The 19,006-nt window shown below is 50.5% G+C and overlaps 1 protein-coding gene across 1 annotated transcript; it reads left to right on the top strand.

The window, feature by feature from the left end:
• Positions 1–1,332: 1,332 nt before the first annotated feature.
• Positions 1,333–14,819, top strand: LOC141055673 (ephrin-A4-like). Its single transcript, XM_073552353.1, has 6 exons — positions 1,333–1,538; positions 12,945–13,237; positions 13,467–13,535; positions 13,640–13,720; positions 14,088–14,335; positions 14,538–14,819. Exons 1-5 carry the CDS (start codon positions 1,426–1,428, stop codon positions 14,177–14,179), a joined length of 648 nt encoding a protein of 215 aa, XP_073408454.1. The 5' UTR covers positions 1,333–1,425; the 3' UTR covers positions 14,180–14,335; positions 14,538–14,819.
• The last annotated feature ends 4,187 nt before the right edge of the window (positions 14,820–19,006 follow it).

Below are 19,006 nucleotides of genomic sequence, written 5' to 3' on the forward strand. Positions count from 1 at the left end.
GGGTGCTGTGGATTTCTTGGGGTCCTCAGTTGGAATACACTGGGGCTGTAGATTTGCTGTAATGCTGTATGGGGTATATGGGTATTGGAGATTTCTTGTTTTCCTGTGTGGGGTACACGGGTGCTGTGGATTTCTTGGGGTCCTCAGTTGGAATACACTGGAGCTGTAGATTTGCTGTAATGCTGTATGGGGTATATGGGTATTGGAGATTTCTTGTTTTCCTGTGTGGGGTACACGGGTCCGGTGGATTTCTTGGGGTCCTCAGTTGGAATACACTGGAGCTGTAGATTTGCTGTAATGCTGTATGGGGTATATGGGTATTGGAGATTTCTTGTTTTCTTGTGTGGGGTACACGGGTGCTGTGGATTTCTTGGGGTCCTCAGTTGGAATACACTGGAGCTGTAGATTTGCTGTAATGCTGTATGGGGTATATGGGTATTGGAGATTTCTTGTTTTCCTGTGTGGGGTACACGGGTGCTGTGGATTTCTTGGGGTCCTCAGTTGGAATACACTGGGGCTGTAGATTTGCTGTAATGCTGTATGGGGTATATGGGTATTGGAGATTTCTTGTTTTCCTGTGTGGGGTACACAGGTGCTGTGGATTTCTTGGGGTCCTCAGTTGGAATACACTGGGGCTGTAGATTTGCTGTAATGCTGTATGGGGTATATGGGTATTGGAGAGTTCTTGTTTTCCTGTGTGGGGTACACAGGTGCTGTGGATTTCTTGGGGTCCTCAGTTGGAATACACTGGGGCTGTAGATTTGCTGTAATGCTGTATGGGGTATATTGGGGATTTCTTGTTTTCCTGTGTGGGGTACACGGGTGCTATGGATTTCTTGGGGTCCTGTGCAGGGTACAGGGGAGCTGAGGATTTCCTAGGGTCCTCTGTGGGGTTCACGGGTGATGTTGATTTCCTGCAGTCCTCGATGGGGTATACGGGTGCTGTAGATTTTCCAGGGTCCTGTATGGGGTACAGGAGTGTTGTACAGGGGTTCTGTGGGTTTCCTGGAGTCATGTGTGCGGTAAACGCAACCTGTGTGCGATACACTGGTGATGTGGATTTTGGAGGGTCCTGTGTTGGGTACACGGGGGCTGTTGATTTCTTGGGGTCCTGTGTGGGGAACACTGGTGCTGTGAATTTCCTGTGGTGCGGTGTGGTGTACTCGGGTGCTGTGGATTACTTGGTTCCTGTGTAGGGTACCCTTGTGATGTAGGGTGGATACACGTCGCCCCCCCGTCCTCACACGTTGCGTTGCTCCGGGCGGTGAAGAGTTACTGAACTTTACTTTTTTGTCACTTTCAGCTAGGAGGCTGCGGCGGCGCTGATTGGTTGACGCTGCGCCCCTGTGGGTGGGGCCGGCACCTTTCCCGAGGAGGCAGCAGAGCAGAGGCCCCTCCACCCAGAGAGCGAGCGGCTGCCGAGAGATGAGCGGCGCGGGGCAGCTCCGGAGCCTGCTGAGCCTCAGCGCCGTGTTGGGGTTGTTGGGCCGGGGCGGGGGCCTCCGACATGCGGTGCACTGGAACAGCAGCAACCCCAGGTGAGAGCGACCCCCGGAGGAGGGCAGAGGAGAGGTGTGGTGTGTGTCTTCCCACTGTACTGTGCCCCGCCCACTTCCCCACTGTCCTCTGCAACCACCGCCACTGTCCTCTGCATTCCCCCCCCCACCGCCACTGTCCACTGCATCCCCCCCCCCACCTCCACTGTCCACTGCATCCCCCCCCCCACCGCCACTGTCCTCTGCATCCCCCCCCCCACCGCCACTGTCCTCTGCATCCCCCCCACCTCCACTGTCCTCTGCATCCCCCCCCCCACCGCCACTGTCCTCTGCATCCCCCCCCCCCCACCGCCACTGTCCTCTGCATCCCCCCCCCACCGCCACTGTCCTCTGCATCCCCCCCCCAACCGCCACTGTCCTCTGCATCCCCCCCCACTGTCCTCTGCATCCCCCCCCACCGCCACTGTCCTCTGCATCCCCCCCCCCACCGCCACTGTCCTCTGCATCCCCCCCCCACCGCCACTGTCCTCTGCATCCCCCCCCACCGCCACTGTCCTCTGCATCCCCCCCCCCACCGCCACTGTCCTCTGCATCCCCCCCCCCACCGCCACTGTCCTCTGCATCCCCCCCCCCACCGCCACTGTCCTCTGCATCCCCCCCCCCACCGCCACTGTCCTCTGCATCCCCCCCCCCACCGCCACTGTCCTCTGCATCCCCCCCCACCGCCACTGTCCTCTGCATCCCCCCCCACCGCCACTGTCCTCTGCATCCCCCCCCCACCGCCACTGTCCTCTGCATCCCCCCCCCACCGCCACTGTCCTCTGCATCCCCCCCCCACCGCCACTGTCCTCTGCATCCCCCCCCACCGCCACTGTCCTCTGCATCCCCCCCCACCGCCACTGTCCTCTGCATCCCCCCCCACCGCCACTGTCCTCTGCATCCCCCCCCCACCGCCACTGTCCTCTGCATCCCCCCCCCCACCGCCACTGTCCTCTGCATCCCCCCCCCCCACCGCCACTGTCCTCTGCATCCCCCCCCCCCACCGCCACTGTCCTCTGCATCCCCCCCCCACCGCCACTGTCCTCTGCATCCCCCCCCCCACCTCCACTGTCCTCTGCATCCCCCCCCCCACCTCCACTGTCCTCTGCATCCCCCCCCCCACCTCCACTGTCCTCTGCATCCCCCCCCCCACCTCCACTGTCCTCTGCATCCCCCCCCCCACCTCCACTGTCCTCTGCATCCCCCCCCCGCCTCCACTGTCCTCTGCATCCCCCCCCCCACCTCCACTGTCCTCTGCTTCCCCCCCCCCACCTCCACTGTCCTCTGCATCCCTCCCCACCTCCACTGTCCTCTGCATCCCTCCCCACCTCCACTGTCCTCTGCATCCCCCCCCCCACCTCCACTGTCCTCTGCATCCCCCCCCACCTCCACTGTCCTCTGCATCCCCCCCCACCTCCACTGTCCTCTGCATCCCCCCCCCACCTCCACTGTCCTCTGCATCCCCCCCCACCTCCACTGTCCTCTGCATCCCCCCCCCACCTCCACTGTCCTCTGCATCCCCCCCCCACCTCCACTGTCCTCTGCATCCCCCCCCACCTCCACTGTCCTCTGCATCCCCCCCCACCTCCACTGTCCTCTGCATCCCCCCCCACCTCCACTGTCCTCTGCATCCCCCCCCACCTCCACTGTCCTCTGCATCCCCCCCCACCTCCACTGTCCTCTGCATCCCCCCCCACCTCCACTGTCCTCTGCATCCCCCCCCACCTCCACTGTCCTCTGCATCCCCCCCACCTCCACTGTCCTCTGCATCCCCCCCCACCGCCACTGTCCTCTGCATCCCCCCCCACCGCCACTGTCCTCTGCATCCCCCCCCACCGCCACTGTCCTCTGCATCCCCCCCCACCGCCACTGTCCTCTGCATCCCCCCCCACCGCCACTGTCCTCTGCATCCCCCCCCACCGCCACTGTCCTCTGCATCCCCCCCCACCGCCACTGTCCTCTGCATCCCCCCCCACCGCCACTGTCCTCTGCATCCCCCCCACCGCCACTGTCCTCTGCATCCCCCCCACCGCCACTGTCCACTGCATCCCCCCCACGACCTCCACTGTCCACTGCATCCCCCCCCCACCTCCACTGTCCACTGCATCCCCCCCACGACCTCTGGGCTCTGCATCCCCACCACCTCTGCATCCCCCTCGCTGCCCTTGTCCCCCTCGTAGCGGCGGCCCCTCTTTGTATAGGATTCCTGCTATAATGAGAAGCAGAGAGTGGGGAGGGTGATGTCCATGGGGCTGCGAGTCACAGGCGGGGTCTCAGCCCTGGAAGCTGAATATTAATCCCAGACTCCTGCCCCCCATTGTGTGCAGTGCTGATCCCCCGCCCTGCGCCCCCTCGGCTGCAGGAAGGGCTTGTTATTTCAGGCAGTGGCCTCTCTGCTTGTGTTGGACCTGGCTGTGTTTTCCCATATTGCTGGCTGCAGTGTGGATGGATGGTGCTGTTTATCTTGGCAGCGCTCTGCACCCCGGGGCCAGCTCGCCGCATCTCACAGCTTCATCCCTTGTTCACCAGCTGTGTGTGAGGAGTGGGCACTGCTGGGACTTGTAGTGACGTGTCTGATTTGGCAAGATTTATTTTGCAAATTATGGTGGAAAATAAGCATTTGGTCACCTAAAAACATGCAAGATTTCTTGCTCTCAGACCTGTAACTTGTTCTTTAAGAGGCTCCTCTGTCCTCCACTCATTACCTGTAGTAATGGTATCTGTTTGAACTTGTTATCAGTATAAAAGACACCTGCCAAGAACCTCAAACAGTCACACTCCAAACTCCACTATGGTGAAGGACACCAGAAATAAAACTGTAGCCCTGCACCAGGCTTGGAAGACTGAATCTGCAATAGGCAATTGGTGTGATGAAATCAACTGTGGGAGCAGTAATAAGAAAATGGAAGACATACAAGGCCACTAAAAATCTCTCTCAATCTGGGGCTCCACGCAAGATCTCACCCTGTGGGGTCAAAATGATCACAAGAACGGTGAGCAAAAATCCCAGAACCACACGGGGGACCTAGTGAATGACCTGCAAAGAGCTGGGACCAATGTAACAAAAGCTACCATCAGTGTCACACTACGCCGCCAGGGACTCAGATCCTTCAGTGCCAGACGTGTCGCCTGCTTAAGCCAGTACATGCCCGGGCCCGTCTGAAATTTGCTAGAGAGCATTTGGGTTATCCAGTAGAGTACTGGGAGAATGTCATATGGTCTGATGAAACCAAAGTAGAACTGTTTGGTAGAAATAAAACTCGTTGTGTATGGAGGAGACAGAATGCGGAGTTGCATCCAAAGAACACCATACCTACTGTGAAGCATGAGGGTGGCAACATTATGCTTTTTTTCTGTTCCTCTGCAAAGTGACCAGGATGACTGATCCATGTTCATGAAAGAATGAATGGGGCCATGTATTGTGAGATTTTGAGTGCAAAGCTCCTTCCATTAGCAAGGGCATTGAAGGTGAAAAGTGGATGGGTCTTTGAGCATGATAATGATCCCAAGCTCACCGCCAGGGCAACGAAGGAGTGGCTTCGTAAGAAGCAAAAGAAGGTCCTGGAGTGGCCTAGCCAGTCTCCAGATCTCAACCCCATAGAAAACTTTTCGAGGGAGTTGAAAGTCCTTGTTGCCCAGCGACAGGCCCAAAACATCACTGCTCTAGAGATCTACATGGAGGAATGGGCCAACATACCTCCAACAGTGTGGGCCAACCTTGTGAAGACTTACAGAAAACGTTTGACCTCTGTCATTGCCAACAAAGGATATATAACGAAATATTGAGATGAACTTTTGTTAATGACCACATACTTATTTTCCACCATAATTTGAAAAATCTTGCCAAATCAGACAAGGTGATTTTCTGGATTTGTTTTCTCATTTTTTTGACTCTCATAGTTGTGGTCTACCTATTATGTCATCTTTTTAAGTGGGAGAACTTGCACAATTGGTGGCTGACTAAATACTTTTTTTTTTTTTTTTCCCACTGTAGCTCGCAGTGCCCACAGGTAATTACAAGTAGCTTGCAGGTCAGTACACAGTGGCCACTCGTAGCCTGCAGGTCAGTACAAGTGCCAGAAGAACCCACACGTCACTACAAGTTCCTGCTCTGCCCACGTAGCCCACAGGTCACCACAAGAACCCGGAGTGCTCACATGTAGCCCGCAGCCACTACAAGTTCAAGCAGTGCCCGCACATAGCCCGCAGGCCACTACAAGTCCCAACAGTGCCGGCAGGTCACTACAAGTCCCCACCTGTAGCCACCAAGTCATTACAAGTCCCATCAGTGACCACACTTAGCCCGTAGGTAAATACAATTCTCCACATTGGTTACAAGTAGCTTGCAGGTCAAAAAACAAGTTCCTGCAGTGCCCACTTGTAGCCTGCAGGTCTCTGCAAGTCCCAGCAGAACTCACACGTCAATACAAGCCCCTACACTGCCCGCATATAGCCTGCAGGTTACTAATGTGCCAATTTCTGTGGTGGCTCACTCACAGTATAATGTATGTAGATCCTACCAAGACGAGATGTGTGAGGATTATATAGAGCCATGATCACAGGAGGGAGAGACGTGAGGATTATATAGAGCTGTGATCACATGAAGAGACGTGTGGGGATTATATAGAGCCATGATCACAGGAGGGAGAGACGTGAGGATTATATGGAGTCGTGATCATATGAGAAGAGACGTGTGAGGATTATATGGAGCCGCGATCATATGAAGAAGAGACGTGTGAGGATTATATGGAGCCGCGATCATATGAAGAAGACGTGTGAGGATTATATGGAGCCGCGATCATATGAAGAAGAGACGTGTGAGGATTATATGGAGCCGCGATCATATGAAGAAGAGACGTGTGAGGATTATATGGAGCCGCGATCATATGAAGAAGAGACGTGTGAGGATTATATAGAGCCGCGATCATATGAAGAAGAGACATGTGAGGATTATATAGAGCCGCGATCATATGAAGAAGAGACGTGTGAGGATTATATAGAGCCACGATCACATGGAGAGACATGTGGGGATTATATAGAGCAGCAATCACATGAAGAGACGTGTGGGGATTATATAGAGCCGCGATCACATGAAGAAGAGACGTGTGAGGATTATATAGAGCCGCGATCACATGAAGAGACGTGTGAGGATTATATAGAGCCACGATCACATGAAGGAGAGACGTGGGGATTATATAGAGCAGCAATCACATGAAGAGACGTGTGGGGATTATATAGAGCCGCGATCACATGAAGAAGAGACGTGTGAGGATTATATAGAGCCATGATCACATGAAGAAGAGACTTGTGGGGATTATATAGAGCCACAATCACATGAAGAGACGTGTGGGGATTATGTAGAGCCGCGGTCACATTAGGTATAGGAGACTTGAGGATTATACAGAGCTGTGTAGATGTGGATATAAATCTCTGACCTTTTAATAACATATTTTGCATTTTTGTGCAATGTCTCAGGCTGAACCTTCCCCTTGTGATTTATAAGAATGTCGTCCTCGTTGCTATTTCCGTGTAGCTTTCTGCTCCCCTCCCCCATTCCTGGTTTGGCCAGATCTGGTGGTAATGGCTGGAGACTCTCCTGCTTGGAAGGGAACATTTATCTTTTCATTGTCTTGTAAATTTGCAGTTTCCCTTTCTCTGTGGATGTAACATCAAAGTAGTAGTGTCTTTTGGTTTCCATGACTGTCTGGGAGAAGGTTGATGTGGGGGATGTGTGTGTTTGGGGGAAGAGCTGGAAGGTTGGTCTGGGGTACCTGTGTGTGGGAGTGTCAGTCTGGGTTGTGTGTAGAGGGTGAGGTTGTCCAGTCTGTTGTGTACGTGTCTGGGTAGGTGGAAGGGAGGTTGGTCCCGTGGTGCGCTTGTGTAAATAAGGACGAGAGAGATTGGGGTAAGCTTGTCTGGGTTGGAGGTTTGTCTGGGGCACCTGTGTATGGCTGAAGGTCAGTCTCAGGTGTGCATGTGGAGGTGAGGTTGGTCTGGGGCGTGTTGTCTTGGTGGGAGGTTAGTTTTGGTTGTGCATATCTGTGAGGATCTTGGCCTGGGGTTCCTGTCTCTTGGGGGGGGGGGGAAAAGGTTGGCCTGGGACTCCTGTGTCTAGTTGAGTAAGTTGGTCTGTTGTGCAAGTGTCCTGGTGGTTCTCAGGTGGGGAGATCAGGTATCTGGGTGGGAGGTGGCAGGGGTGTGGTTTTCCGTGTGTTAGGGTGCGTGTGTCTGGGTGAGAGCTTCACTGGTGTGTTTGTCTGGGTAGGAGGTCGGTCCAGGATGCACTTGTCTGGGTGGGAGACTGGTCTGTTGTGCAGGTGTCCAGATGGTTGATCATTGACGTAGCTCAGGTGTCTGTGTGGGGGGCATCGGTATTCGGGAACGTGTTTATGGTTGTGATATTGTGATTCCTGGTTCTGACATTTTGACGTTCCTCATCTTGAGGCTTGATCGCCCTTATCTTTTTATGTCTTGTTTTTGAGACTTCAAAGAAACAAGTCAATAAGTTTGTGAATGGATGTGCAAAATCCACACCTGCGGCGTCCATCCTCGTCCCCTCCCTTTTGTTACGTTTTATGAGGCAGCTCACAGTTACTACTTCCGCCGGTCTACTGCCTCACCTCAGCTTTACCCCTGCTGGTGACGACAGTAGGGACAACGGTGGCATTGTCTCCTCACTCATCTGTTTCAACTGTGGCAAGTGCAGTTTGGCATGGTGTTGTGCCATAGGTGGAACAGACGTTGACACTGATAAGTGCTGGCAAGACCTGAGAGAAGCTCTTTCCAGATTCCCGCAGGTGGAGGTGTCTGGACTTTGCATCTGGGCAGGTCTAACGTTCTGTAGTATGACCAGTGGTTACTATCTTCAAACTCGCAGAGGTTAGGGCCTCACTTGACTGACATTGTGACCACTAATTGGGGGTCTTATAGGGGAGCTGATACATTGTGGCCCTTGTAGGAGGTGTTCCCAGAACCTGATAGAGACCAGAATTGTCCTTCAGAATGAAAGACCTTTTCACTGGCCTAAAATGGTTGACTGATCCGGAAACGTGTTGGATTGAGCCTCCTGATTGTATTTCCGCAGCACCAATGTCACTCACTGTGAGATCTCTGCTGTGGATATGCACCAGGCATTGCACCATATCAGCTGGCCCTATCCTTGGCTTTTCCATCCTCCTGAAATACTTTGCTTTTTTCTCTGCAGCATTATAGCAAAATCTAGAAATTTTGGCAAGTCCTGCATTGAATGCGGATTGTTGCAGGATTCGCCCTCAGATTTCATTAAAGGATCCCCAACCCATGATAAAATATGTAATCTGGCATATGTCTGTGCGTTCGGTCCTTTCCTTGCCAGGATTATGTGACCACCGTCTGGTTTAAGTCTATGTAACATGTAGTAATGCTCACATGTTCCCCAACTCCGGTCTTCAGGAGCCACCAACGGGTCATGTTTAGTATTGTGCAGGTGATATGCTTGCCTGTCCAGAATGTAATTATCACCAGGGCAATACTAAGGAAATCCTGTAAACATGACCCATTGGTGGCTCTTGAGGACCGGAGTTGAGGAACACTGCGGATCGCCTTCATCTCTCTGCACGTTCTGACAGTTCAGCTTCTGCTGCTCTTTTCTAGTGGGAGGTGTGCGGGCGAATTATGGGAGTGGTTGTCCTTGTACAGACACATCCTGCCACTCTCAGATCTGCACATCTTCTGGTATGAAGCAAGTGTATGATCCATTAGTTGCCAGCAGGGCATGCTGGGATTTGTAGTCGGGGGGCGTTGTACGCCTTGTCCTGCTTCTGCTGAACTTTTACACATTCCTCTTTTAAACGCCAGTTCCTTGTACAAATATTTGCTTTCTGGCTATACGCCCTGTGACGACAGCGTGCGAGGGTGTGTGCACACTACGCTCACCCGCTCCAGGTGTGATACCAGGACAGTGTGCGTGTGTCAGGTGTGCGCTCTGCAGTAATGCCTCATCAGCTGTGGTTATATGTGTGGTTTCTTTTGGCCAACTACATGAACAAGCCACCAGCGATGGAGGTCCCAAGTGTGCTGAGCATATTTTTCCTTGGCTCTCTGGTCCCTGGATTTAAGTCAGGTAACAGTAGACGTCATGTCATGCAACACTATTGCTGTTGTCTAGGTTGGGGTCCATTGTCCTACAAATGGCCCTGTGATGATCCTGCACCTCGCCACCCTGCCTGACTTCACTATTACATCAGGCATATTACATAATGTAGTCTCCCCAGTTTCACAAATGTGATGTTCCACGCCCCCTGGAGACACACATGGTCAGCTTGGTGCAGTTTTACACAGATACCCCCTGTCCTCAGGGGACCAGGAAGGATCGGAGACTGAGGATGTGTCCCAAGCAGTCACTGACGTGGCACCACACTTGCTCACAACCCTGAGAGTGCCCTTTCACTAGCACCAGTGAAACAGAGCACTGCCAGCCCAGTTCGACCGCCAGCAGTTCCTCCTTAGGCCTGTTTCACATTTCAGCTTTCTGGCGCTAGTCAAAGTCTGCCAGAGTGAAAAAACAGATCCGTTTTGTCATGGACGGATGCCACCGGATCCGTTTTTGTACGGATCCGCTTTTAGTGGCTAGTGCCTGAAATTTAAAGAAATGACTCTGGAAAAGGAGAGAGAATTTTTAGCTGCCAGACCGGGATTTGGGGTTAAAAAAAAAAAATCATGAAAGGAAATTCTCCAGGCATGCTCAGTATAAAAAGGCAGATCCGTTGGCAGAATCCGTGAATTAACGGTTGGCAACGGATCCGGCGCCCATAGGCGTCCATTATAAAGCATGGCGGACAGCGGCGGATCCGTTGCTATCCGCTAGTTTAACGCTCAAAAAAACGTTGCATTGTCCGTCCACTCGAGAGCGGATGCCAAAATTATGACGGATCCGTTAAAAAACTAATGCAACTGATGACCATCCGTCAAAATCCGCTGCAATGCAAGTCAATGGGGAAAAAAAATGGATCTGCCAAATAAATGGCAGATCCATTTTTTTTGCAAAACGGCGGATTTTGACTGACGTTAAACTGAAATGTGAAACAGGCCTTAGATATAAGCTCAGTCCCTTAACGGGAATAGATAAAGCCACAATCCAACCCCTGTAGCATGGTTAAACCAAGAAACAGATGAGTGGATTTGTGGATCGAGATAAGGGCATCCCAAGGTTAAATTATATATTTAATCGCCTTAAGGGCACACTAGACAATACACTATATACAAAATAGTTATACATATACAATGGTCAGATATACATTAGTGGTAGGACAAAAGATATAAGCAGGTGGATCCTGTCAGTTACCGGGTTGATGATCAACCATGTGTGTGTGCTAGGCCGCAGGGGGCATGGGCTTTCAGTTTTCTCCTAGGTCCTTCAGGGCACGTTACTCACCATGACTCCCCTTTTGAGGTGGAACGCATTCGTAACAGAGAGATAGGCCAGGTGGTCATACAGTAGACTTTATCCCCTTTGGGGCACTCCTCTCCTGCCATCTGGGCTGAACCTAAATTCACTCACCTTGCCTCTAGCAGCTTAAAAACTCCAAGACCAAAGATGAGTTATAAAGCTTTAATGGATGGACCTAGGGAGATGGTTTTAGTGTCATGGGATCTAGCCGGGCCCCTGATAGACGTTGAAACTAAACACATCTTTGTTAACTTGTTCCCTTTAGCTATTCCACGTATTTCCCCTTACTGGGGTGTTAGAACAGATTGAGACCCCGGGAGATGTTCTGCCTGTTTCAGAGATCTTGAAAATGTACACCATGTACAGCTAGGATATAGTATCTCCATAACGCCTTATGGAATTAGGTTTCTAGAATGTTCTTTGGCAGCTTCAGCATGACTTTATATTGCAAGCAGTCCTTTGTCCAGCTGTGAGATCTGTCACTCCACAGCCTTTTGAGGCTACACCCCAAAACCCACCACTGAGCTAGGTGTTGTTATATAGCTGCACATTGAAAGGGGTTTTATAATCCCATGCCAGAGAGGATGCAAATGATTTACATGAAACTTTTTCTCCCATATTCTTCACTGGCCCAATTGAGTGCAGTCCACTTGGAATGATGGGTGGCTGCCAAATGCTTTGATCAGTCAATATACAGACATCGTCCCCAATCATCTAATGTGTACTAAGGCCATCCAACAGATGATGCTAGACTGAGGAATGAAGGAGGATGGGACAGAAGGTTGCCTGTAGGAGAAGAGACTGGACACAGGTGCCTAGAGGAGGAGAAATGAGACAGTGGTGCCTGGAATAGGAGGGAGGAGATGGAACAGAGGTGCCAGAAAGAGGGAGACTGGACAGAGGTGCCTGGAGGATCGACTAGATGGAACAGCGATACCTTTAGGAAGGAGATGGGACAGCGAGGTGCCTGGAGATGTGACTAGATGGAGCAGAGGTAGCTGGAGGAGGAAGGAGATGGGACAGAGAGGTGCCTGGAGAAGGTAGAATAGCGAGGTTCCTGGAGGAGGAGGGAGACAGGACTGTGAGGTGCCTGAAGGAGGAAGGATATGGGAAAGAAAGGTGTATGGAAGAGTAGGACCAGACAGAGATTTCTGGAGGAGAACAGAGACATGAAGGACAGTGGGTTCTGACACGCAGGCCAAACATAACTCTCCCTATTGAACGACAGTTATGTTTGGCCTGCGTGGGAGATTGAGAGAAAAATTGTTTGATTTTTCCCTGTGGCGTAGGGCTCATGGCAAGTGGCACCAGTAAGACACACTGCAGGAATCTCAGGTGGGTCTTGTCCCATACTAGGCTTTTCTTCCTTCAGGTCTCCGTCAGCCCTGGAGGAGACTGCTTGAGATATGTCAGCAGTTTGACTAATTTCAGATGCTGGCTGCCTACTTCTTGTAGTAGGTCTGTGTCTATGCATCATTTTGTAGGCCATAATAAATCATCACACTACATGGTTTGGCTCCAATAACGTGAAATCTGGCAGGAAACTCTGGAAAGGCAGAGTCTATTGGCCAGAAAGACAGCGGAATCCCTATAGCTTCCCACCCAGGGGAATACATCAGAGATAAATATTGAGGAATCATGTTTCTGTCCCATGGCGTAAGGCTCCTTACAGTAATCATGACTGATCTACTCTAATGTAAGCTGTCCCAAAGAGCCATGGGAACGCCAACCTTACTGACCCCATTGACTACTATTAAGCAGGAACAAAGGAGAGTTTTCACAAATTCCCATGTAAATATGCACCCTTGAGTGCGGCACATAGCGGTTGTGCTGCAGCATCATCAAAGATCGCAGGTACTACACCTCCCTCCCCTCTGGTTGAACCTTATTTGCCTGTTTTTCAGTCTCATTCTCTCCCTTCAGTTGACTCCCCCCCCCCCCCCCCCCCCCCCCCCCTCATTGACATGTTTTGTTCCCTGCAGGTTCGCGAAGGAGGATTACACGGTGCACGTGGCCATCAAAGATTACCTGGATATCTACTGTCCCCACTATGACCCCCGAGTTCCCACGGAGCAAACCGAGAACTTTGTGCTTTATATGGTGGACCACGAGGGGTACGATGGCTGTTACGTGACCCCTGAAGCCTACAAACGTTGGGAGTGTAACCAGCCACACGCCCCAGCCGGGCCCATAAAGTTCTCTGAGAAAATCCAGCGCTTCACCCCGTTTTCTCTGGGGGTGGAATTCCACGAGGGGCAGGACTATTACTACATCTGTAAGTGCCTGAAGTCCACCACGCTCGCCGTTCACCCACCAACATTCCCTCAACACTCCGTCGCTCCTCATCCATTCGGATGGTTTAGCCCTCCCCCGGCACACCTCACTCTTGTCTGCTTCCATCAAAATGGTTTCAGTTCCATTCATCCGTCGGGTCACAGTGCCAATCAGCAAGAGCTCAATATATCAGGACACTTCAGTGTATTCAGCTGTGTCCTCTCTTACAGCTATCCCGGATGTGGGCAGTGTTGGTGAATGTCTCAAGATCCGTTTGTCTGTTTGCTGCCAATCAACAAGTAAGTGCTCCTGTCCTCCCTCTCCCTGGGGTGCATGTATCATATTTGCAGAAGTCTTTACTTATTTTGGCAGTAATCTCTATTCTCTTGTATTTCTCCCACAGCACGACCAATAACAGGAGAACCAAAATCCCAACCCTGGGGCAGAGAGCATGGGGGAGGAGGGAGTTCGCCTTCTAAGGAGGGTGAGTGCCTTTTCCTGCCCTCTTTAGCCTCTGATCTCTCCCTTACTCTGTAGGATCTTTTAATTTGCCACCCTCCTCCTGTAGGCTCCCGTCTCACCCCTTCAGTCTCCTGTGGGCTCCCGTCGTGCCCCTTCTCTAACCCCCTTCTTTCTCTTTTGTAGGCTCCCTCCTCCGCCTCTCTATTTGCCCCCCAGGCTCCTGTCGTGCCCCTCCACTCCCCCCCCCCCCCCCAGGCTCCCGTCACGCCCCGTAGGCTCTCCTCCTTCTTGCCCCCTCTCTACTCCCCCGTAGGCTCCCGTCACCCCCTTCTCATCCTCGTTAATGTAACTTCTGGTTTTTATATATAATATATATAATTTTTTTCCAGATCCCTGGAGGCAGAGTGGAAACTCCTCTTCCTGGCCTCTTGTGCCTTCTGCCCTGCTGCTTGCTCTGTTTCTCCTCCACCTCTTGTTTTAATGCTGGGGTCTCAGGGTCGGGCCCCTCATTGCTTCCTCTTGGACAGCATGTCCTGAGACCCTCTACCTGTAGCACACATTCTTCCTGTAAGGAGGATTTCTGGGCTGACATCGGTGGTGCCCGGCCCCGGACCTTGCGGCTCTGAGCTCCAGGCAGGTATGTGCCTCGCTGACCCGTAGCTTTACACTCTAGAGGCTCCGGTAAACGCACAAGTTCAGGTCCAACCCAGCAACTTGGAGCCCAGGAGTGATTGTTTTATTTTCTCTGCTTTGTGCTATTGAATGAGGATGCAAGGCTGAAGTGGCTGATAAAAGGAAGTAATAGTGTGTGACTGCTCTGGTGACTTCTTTCATTGCAGCTCTACAGAAATGCCCTTTCTGGACCAAAGACGTGGCTAAAGTCACTGGGGGTCATCAGACGAGAGGAGGGGCCCCCATCATGAAATGGACTGAGCCGATAGTGCCTGCCCTCACAGGAGGCCCTGCCCTGGGCCACACCACTCCCCCACACTGGGGGGCTTCCTGTCTTCTGTGAAGATTGTTTCCATTTTTTTCCGTTTACATTTCATGATTTTTATAAAAATGTATATATTTTTTTATAAAGTGAGCCAAAAATAAAATTGTGATGTGCAGCAGGATAATGTCTTGTGGCGCGTCATTTGCAGCAGGATAATTTCCCCTCTGTGAGTCATGTGCTGCAGAGGTCAGTGAGGACTGTCACTGACACACACAGGAAGATGGTGGAGGTCAGGGAGGAGGGCTACTTTGTCTTCCCCTCAGGACCCCTGTAGAACAACTACGGGGCCTCTGTTTCTGACATACACCCCAAGTGTAACAGATCCAAATTTTAGTCAAGTAAAAAATGATTGTGAAAACCAAATTTCACCCAGACGACAGACTTGGAGTCACCGCTCTCCTTCCTGGACATATTTTTCTGGCAAATGCCATTAGAAAACCAAAATTCAGGAAAGTGTCAGAATTATGTTAATAAGTTGTACTTATCCCAGTGTGATTCCTATGAAGACTGCATGTGGTCATCGTCCTCTCGAGCCCACACTCAGCTTTGTAAATGGAAGAAAAACAAAAGCGCAGTTCTCGCAATACAACCCTCCAAAAGGGTTTTTTTTTTTTTTTTTCAAAAATTTTTGTGCAAAAATAGTTTTAAAAAAAAAAAAAAACCTCAATGGTATAAAAATTTTAATTTTATAATATAAGAATTAAAATGCAAGAAAACTAAGGTAGAATTGCTGTTACTTAGTCTTTCCCACAGAGAGGTAATAAGTGTTATAAGTTCTATATGGCCCACCATGATGGCACAGATACAGCTCATCTCCAAAACTTGAGCTCCATACAAATGCGTCATTGAAAGATGAAAAAGTTCTGCCTCCTGGAACCTGACAGCAAAACTGGTTTACAAAAAGGCAAAATTGTATTTGATGCCGGGAGCTTAAATTTGAGACTGGGTCACATAACAAGGAGGGGGGGGGGGTAGCCAATAGATAACCCCTAATTATGGTTTCATGACAGATAAGTCTTCGTACTAGGAAACAATCTATTGCACCCTGACTGTGAACCCCCAGATTATGACTGACCCATTCTAATTGTAGTCACAAGACAGAGCAAATCGGGCATCCTGCTGTGTGGGCACAGGGCGAATGTACTGTAGGGACATCCTACTATGTGTGGGCACAGGGCAAGTCTACTGTGGGACATCCTACTGTGTGGGCACAGGGCAAATGTACTATGGGTCATCCTACGGTGTGAGCTCGGGGCGAATGTACTGTGGGGGCCTTCTACTGTGTTGGCACAGTGCAAATGTACAGTGGGGATGATATACTGTGTGGGCATGGGGGAATTTACTGTGTGGGTATTGTACGGTGTGCGGGCACAAGGCAAATGTACTGTGGGGGCATGTTGGTGCTATAGAAATAAAATTATCCTACTGTGTGTGGCCACAGGGCGATTGTACTGTGGGGGCATCCTACTGTGTGTGTGTGGACACAGGTGGACTTAACTGTGGGGGCATCCTACTGTGTGTGTGGACACAGGTGGACTTAACTGTGGGGGCATCCTACTGTGTGTGGGCACAGGGAGAATGAACTGTTGGGGCATCCTACTGTGAGCACAGAGAAATGTACTGTGTGGAAGACATACTGTGTGTGGGCACAGGAGAATGTACTGTGGGGACATGTTACTGTGTGGGGCACAGGGGAATGTACTGTGAACATATCCTGTGTGTGGGCGCAGGGGAATGTACTGTGTGGAGCACAGGGGAATTACTGTGAACATAGCCTACTGTGTGGGCGCAGGGGAATTGTACTGTGGGGACATATGGGGAAAGTACTGTGTGGATATCCTGTGGGGACATCCTACTGTGTGGGGCACAGGGGAATGTACTGTGAACATATCCTACTGTGTGTGGGCGCAGGGGAATGTACTGTGAACATAGCCTACTGTGTGGGCGCAGGGGAATTGTAATGTGGGGACATATGGGGAAAGTACTGTGGGGACATCCTACTGTGTGGGGGCACATGGGGAATGTACTGTGGGGATATCCTACTGTGGGCACATGGTGAATGTACTGTGGGGGCATTTGTACTGTGAGCACAGGAGACATGTAATATGGAGATATTTTACGGTGTCGGCACAGGGACAATGCTACTGTGGGAATGTACTGTGGAGGCATGCTACTGTGGGAATAGGGGAATGTACTGTGGGGACATCCTATTGTGTGCGGTGTAGAGATCCACCATATGAGTGTACGGGGATTAACTCGCTTGGCTGCGATATTGAGGCACACAGGAACACTTTTGCTTAAAGTAACAGTCTGTGTGGTTTATTTCCTTCATAAACCAATGTCACAGGAACACAAAGCAAACAGTCTTACATCAGACAGATGAATTCTTATTGTCCATAGTAGAGCTTTGCTCTCTCAGGCCTGTGGGCACACAGGCTGAGCCATGTCCAGCACGAATGCAGCGTTACCATGTAAAGCATACAAAGTCTCCTATTGACCCCGGTCAGCATTACAGTTTATCCCTCACGGGTTATCAGGGAAGCGGCCACACTGGGATCACTGTTCCAGACAGTGCCTTGCTCACTAGGCCATCTACAGTTGCAGAGCCACAGCCGGGCAGTAGCTTCCCTACACAGAGCCGTCAGTCTACTAGGTCCGGGCCTTTCCATGTGCTCTTCCAGGAAGTTCAGTCCCAGATGCTTCCAACACATACAGGCCTTCCGGGACCTTGCACTCTAACCACTCAGGATCAAACACACACACCCATGTGAACAACCTGTATAAGGAAACAGGCCCTCCAAGAGGTTTTATACTTTGTTCAATAAAAATCTATTTTTAATGTCATTACACAAGATAAAAAAGGGATGATGACATACAGAGAAAAAATAAATGCAAAACTTTGTGCGGAGAGGAAAACCTTGGCCAGGTGTCCTCTTGGATTGGTTTTGTGCCCTTAGCTATGTTTTGTAATTTTTAGACTTCAAATGTCTATTTGCATTATTATATACTGATTCTTTTGGATTTTGATATCCATCAGCACATATAGGGCAAAAAAACTTTTCCTCTCCGCACAAAGTTTTGCATTTATTTTTTCTCTGTATGTCATCATCCCTTTTTTAACTTGTGTAATGACATTGTTCAATAAAAATCTATTTTTAAAGTATAAAACCTCTTGGAGGGCCTGTTTCCTTATATAGGTTGTTTGTTGTCCACGGTCCTCCGTGTTGATTCTTTGGGGCAATTTCCTCCACACACACCCATGTGACCAGACCTCGGTCACACTATATGGTACATGACCACACCCACAAGTGAGGTATGGCTCACATGGTCATGACCTCACTACAGGTCCTTCCTATTACATACAGCCAGACACATACAGGCTTTATCATGGGCGTTCAGACATACGCCCACATGCATATTCTGAGTAGCATATACAGCGCCCTCTAGCTTTAACAGAGGTTACTGCACCACAGCGAGAATTTACTGTGGTGACATCCTACTGTGTGTGGGCACAGGGCGAGTACTGTTGGGGCATCCTACTGTGTGTAGGCACAGGAGGAATATACTGTGGGGGCATAGCTCCTGTGTATGTCACTGGTGAATCAGTATTACCTGTACAATGACACTATACACAGTATACTATATACAGAGCTCCTGTGTATAGTGTCAGTGTACAGGTAATACAGTGATCACCGTTGACATTATATACAGGATCTCTGTATATATGTCAGTGTCCAGGTAATACATTGACTCACCAGTGACATACACAGGAGCTCTGTAGAGAGTATAACGTGTAGTGTCAGTGTACAGGTAATGGTGATCACCAGTGACATTATACCCAGGATCTCTGTATATAGTGTACAGGTAATACAATGGTCACCAGTTACATTATACACAGGAACTCTGTATATAGTGTACAGGTAATACTGTGATCATTGGTGACATTGTACACATGAGTTCTGTATACACTGTCAGTGTGGAGATAATCACCAGTGACCTACACAGGAGCTCTGCATATAGTGTCAGTGTACAGGTAAATATAGTGATCACCAGTGACATTGTATACAGGAGCTAGCTCTGTTTATAGTGTCAGTGTACAGGTAATACAGTAATCACCAGTGACATTATACACAGGAGCTCTGTATATGGTATATTGTTATGATTAGGTAACCGAGGAGGATAACAGAGGAATAGGCGAGGCAACCAGATAACCAGAGAGGTTTGTAACTTAAGGTACTGTCACACTTAGCGATGCACCAGCGATCCCGACAACGATATGGATCGTCGGTGCATTGCTAAGTGGTCGCTAGT

The sequence above is a fragment of the Dendrobates tinctorius genome, unplaced genomic scaffold (genome assembly GCF_039654945.1).
Source record: "Dendrobates tinctorius isolate UK_male_01 unplaced genomic scaffold, ASM3965494v1 ptg000189l, whole genome shotgun sequence".
NCBI classification, from domain to species: Eukaryota; Metazoa; Chordata; class Amphibia; order Anura; family Dendrobatidae; genus Dendrobates; species Dendrobates tinctorius.

Coding starts and splice junctions, on each gene's coding strand:
- LOC141055673 (XM_073552353.1), top strand. CDS start 1,426: ATGAGCGGCGCGGGGCAGCTCCGGAGCCTGCTGAGCCTCAGCGCCGTG. Junction 13,238..13,466: donor GCAGGACTATTACTACATCT/GTAAGTGCCTGA, acceptor CCTCTCTTACAG/CTATCCCGGATGTGGGCAGT. Junction 13,536..13,639: donor TGTTTGCTGCCAATCAACAA/GTAAGTGCTCCT, acceptor TTTCTCCCACAG/CACGACCAATAACAGGAGAA.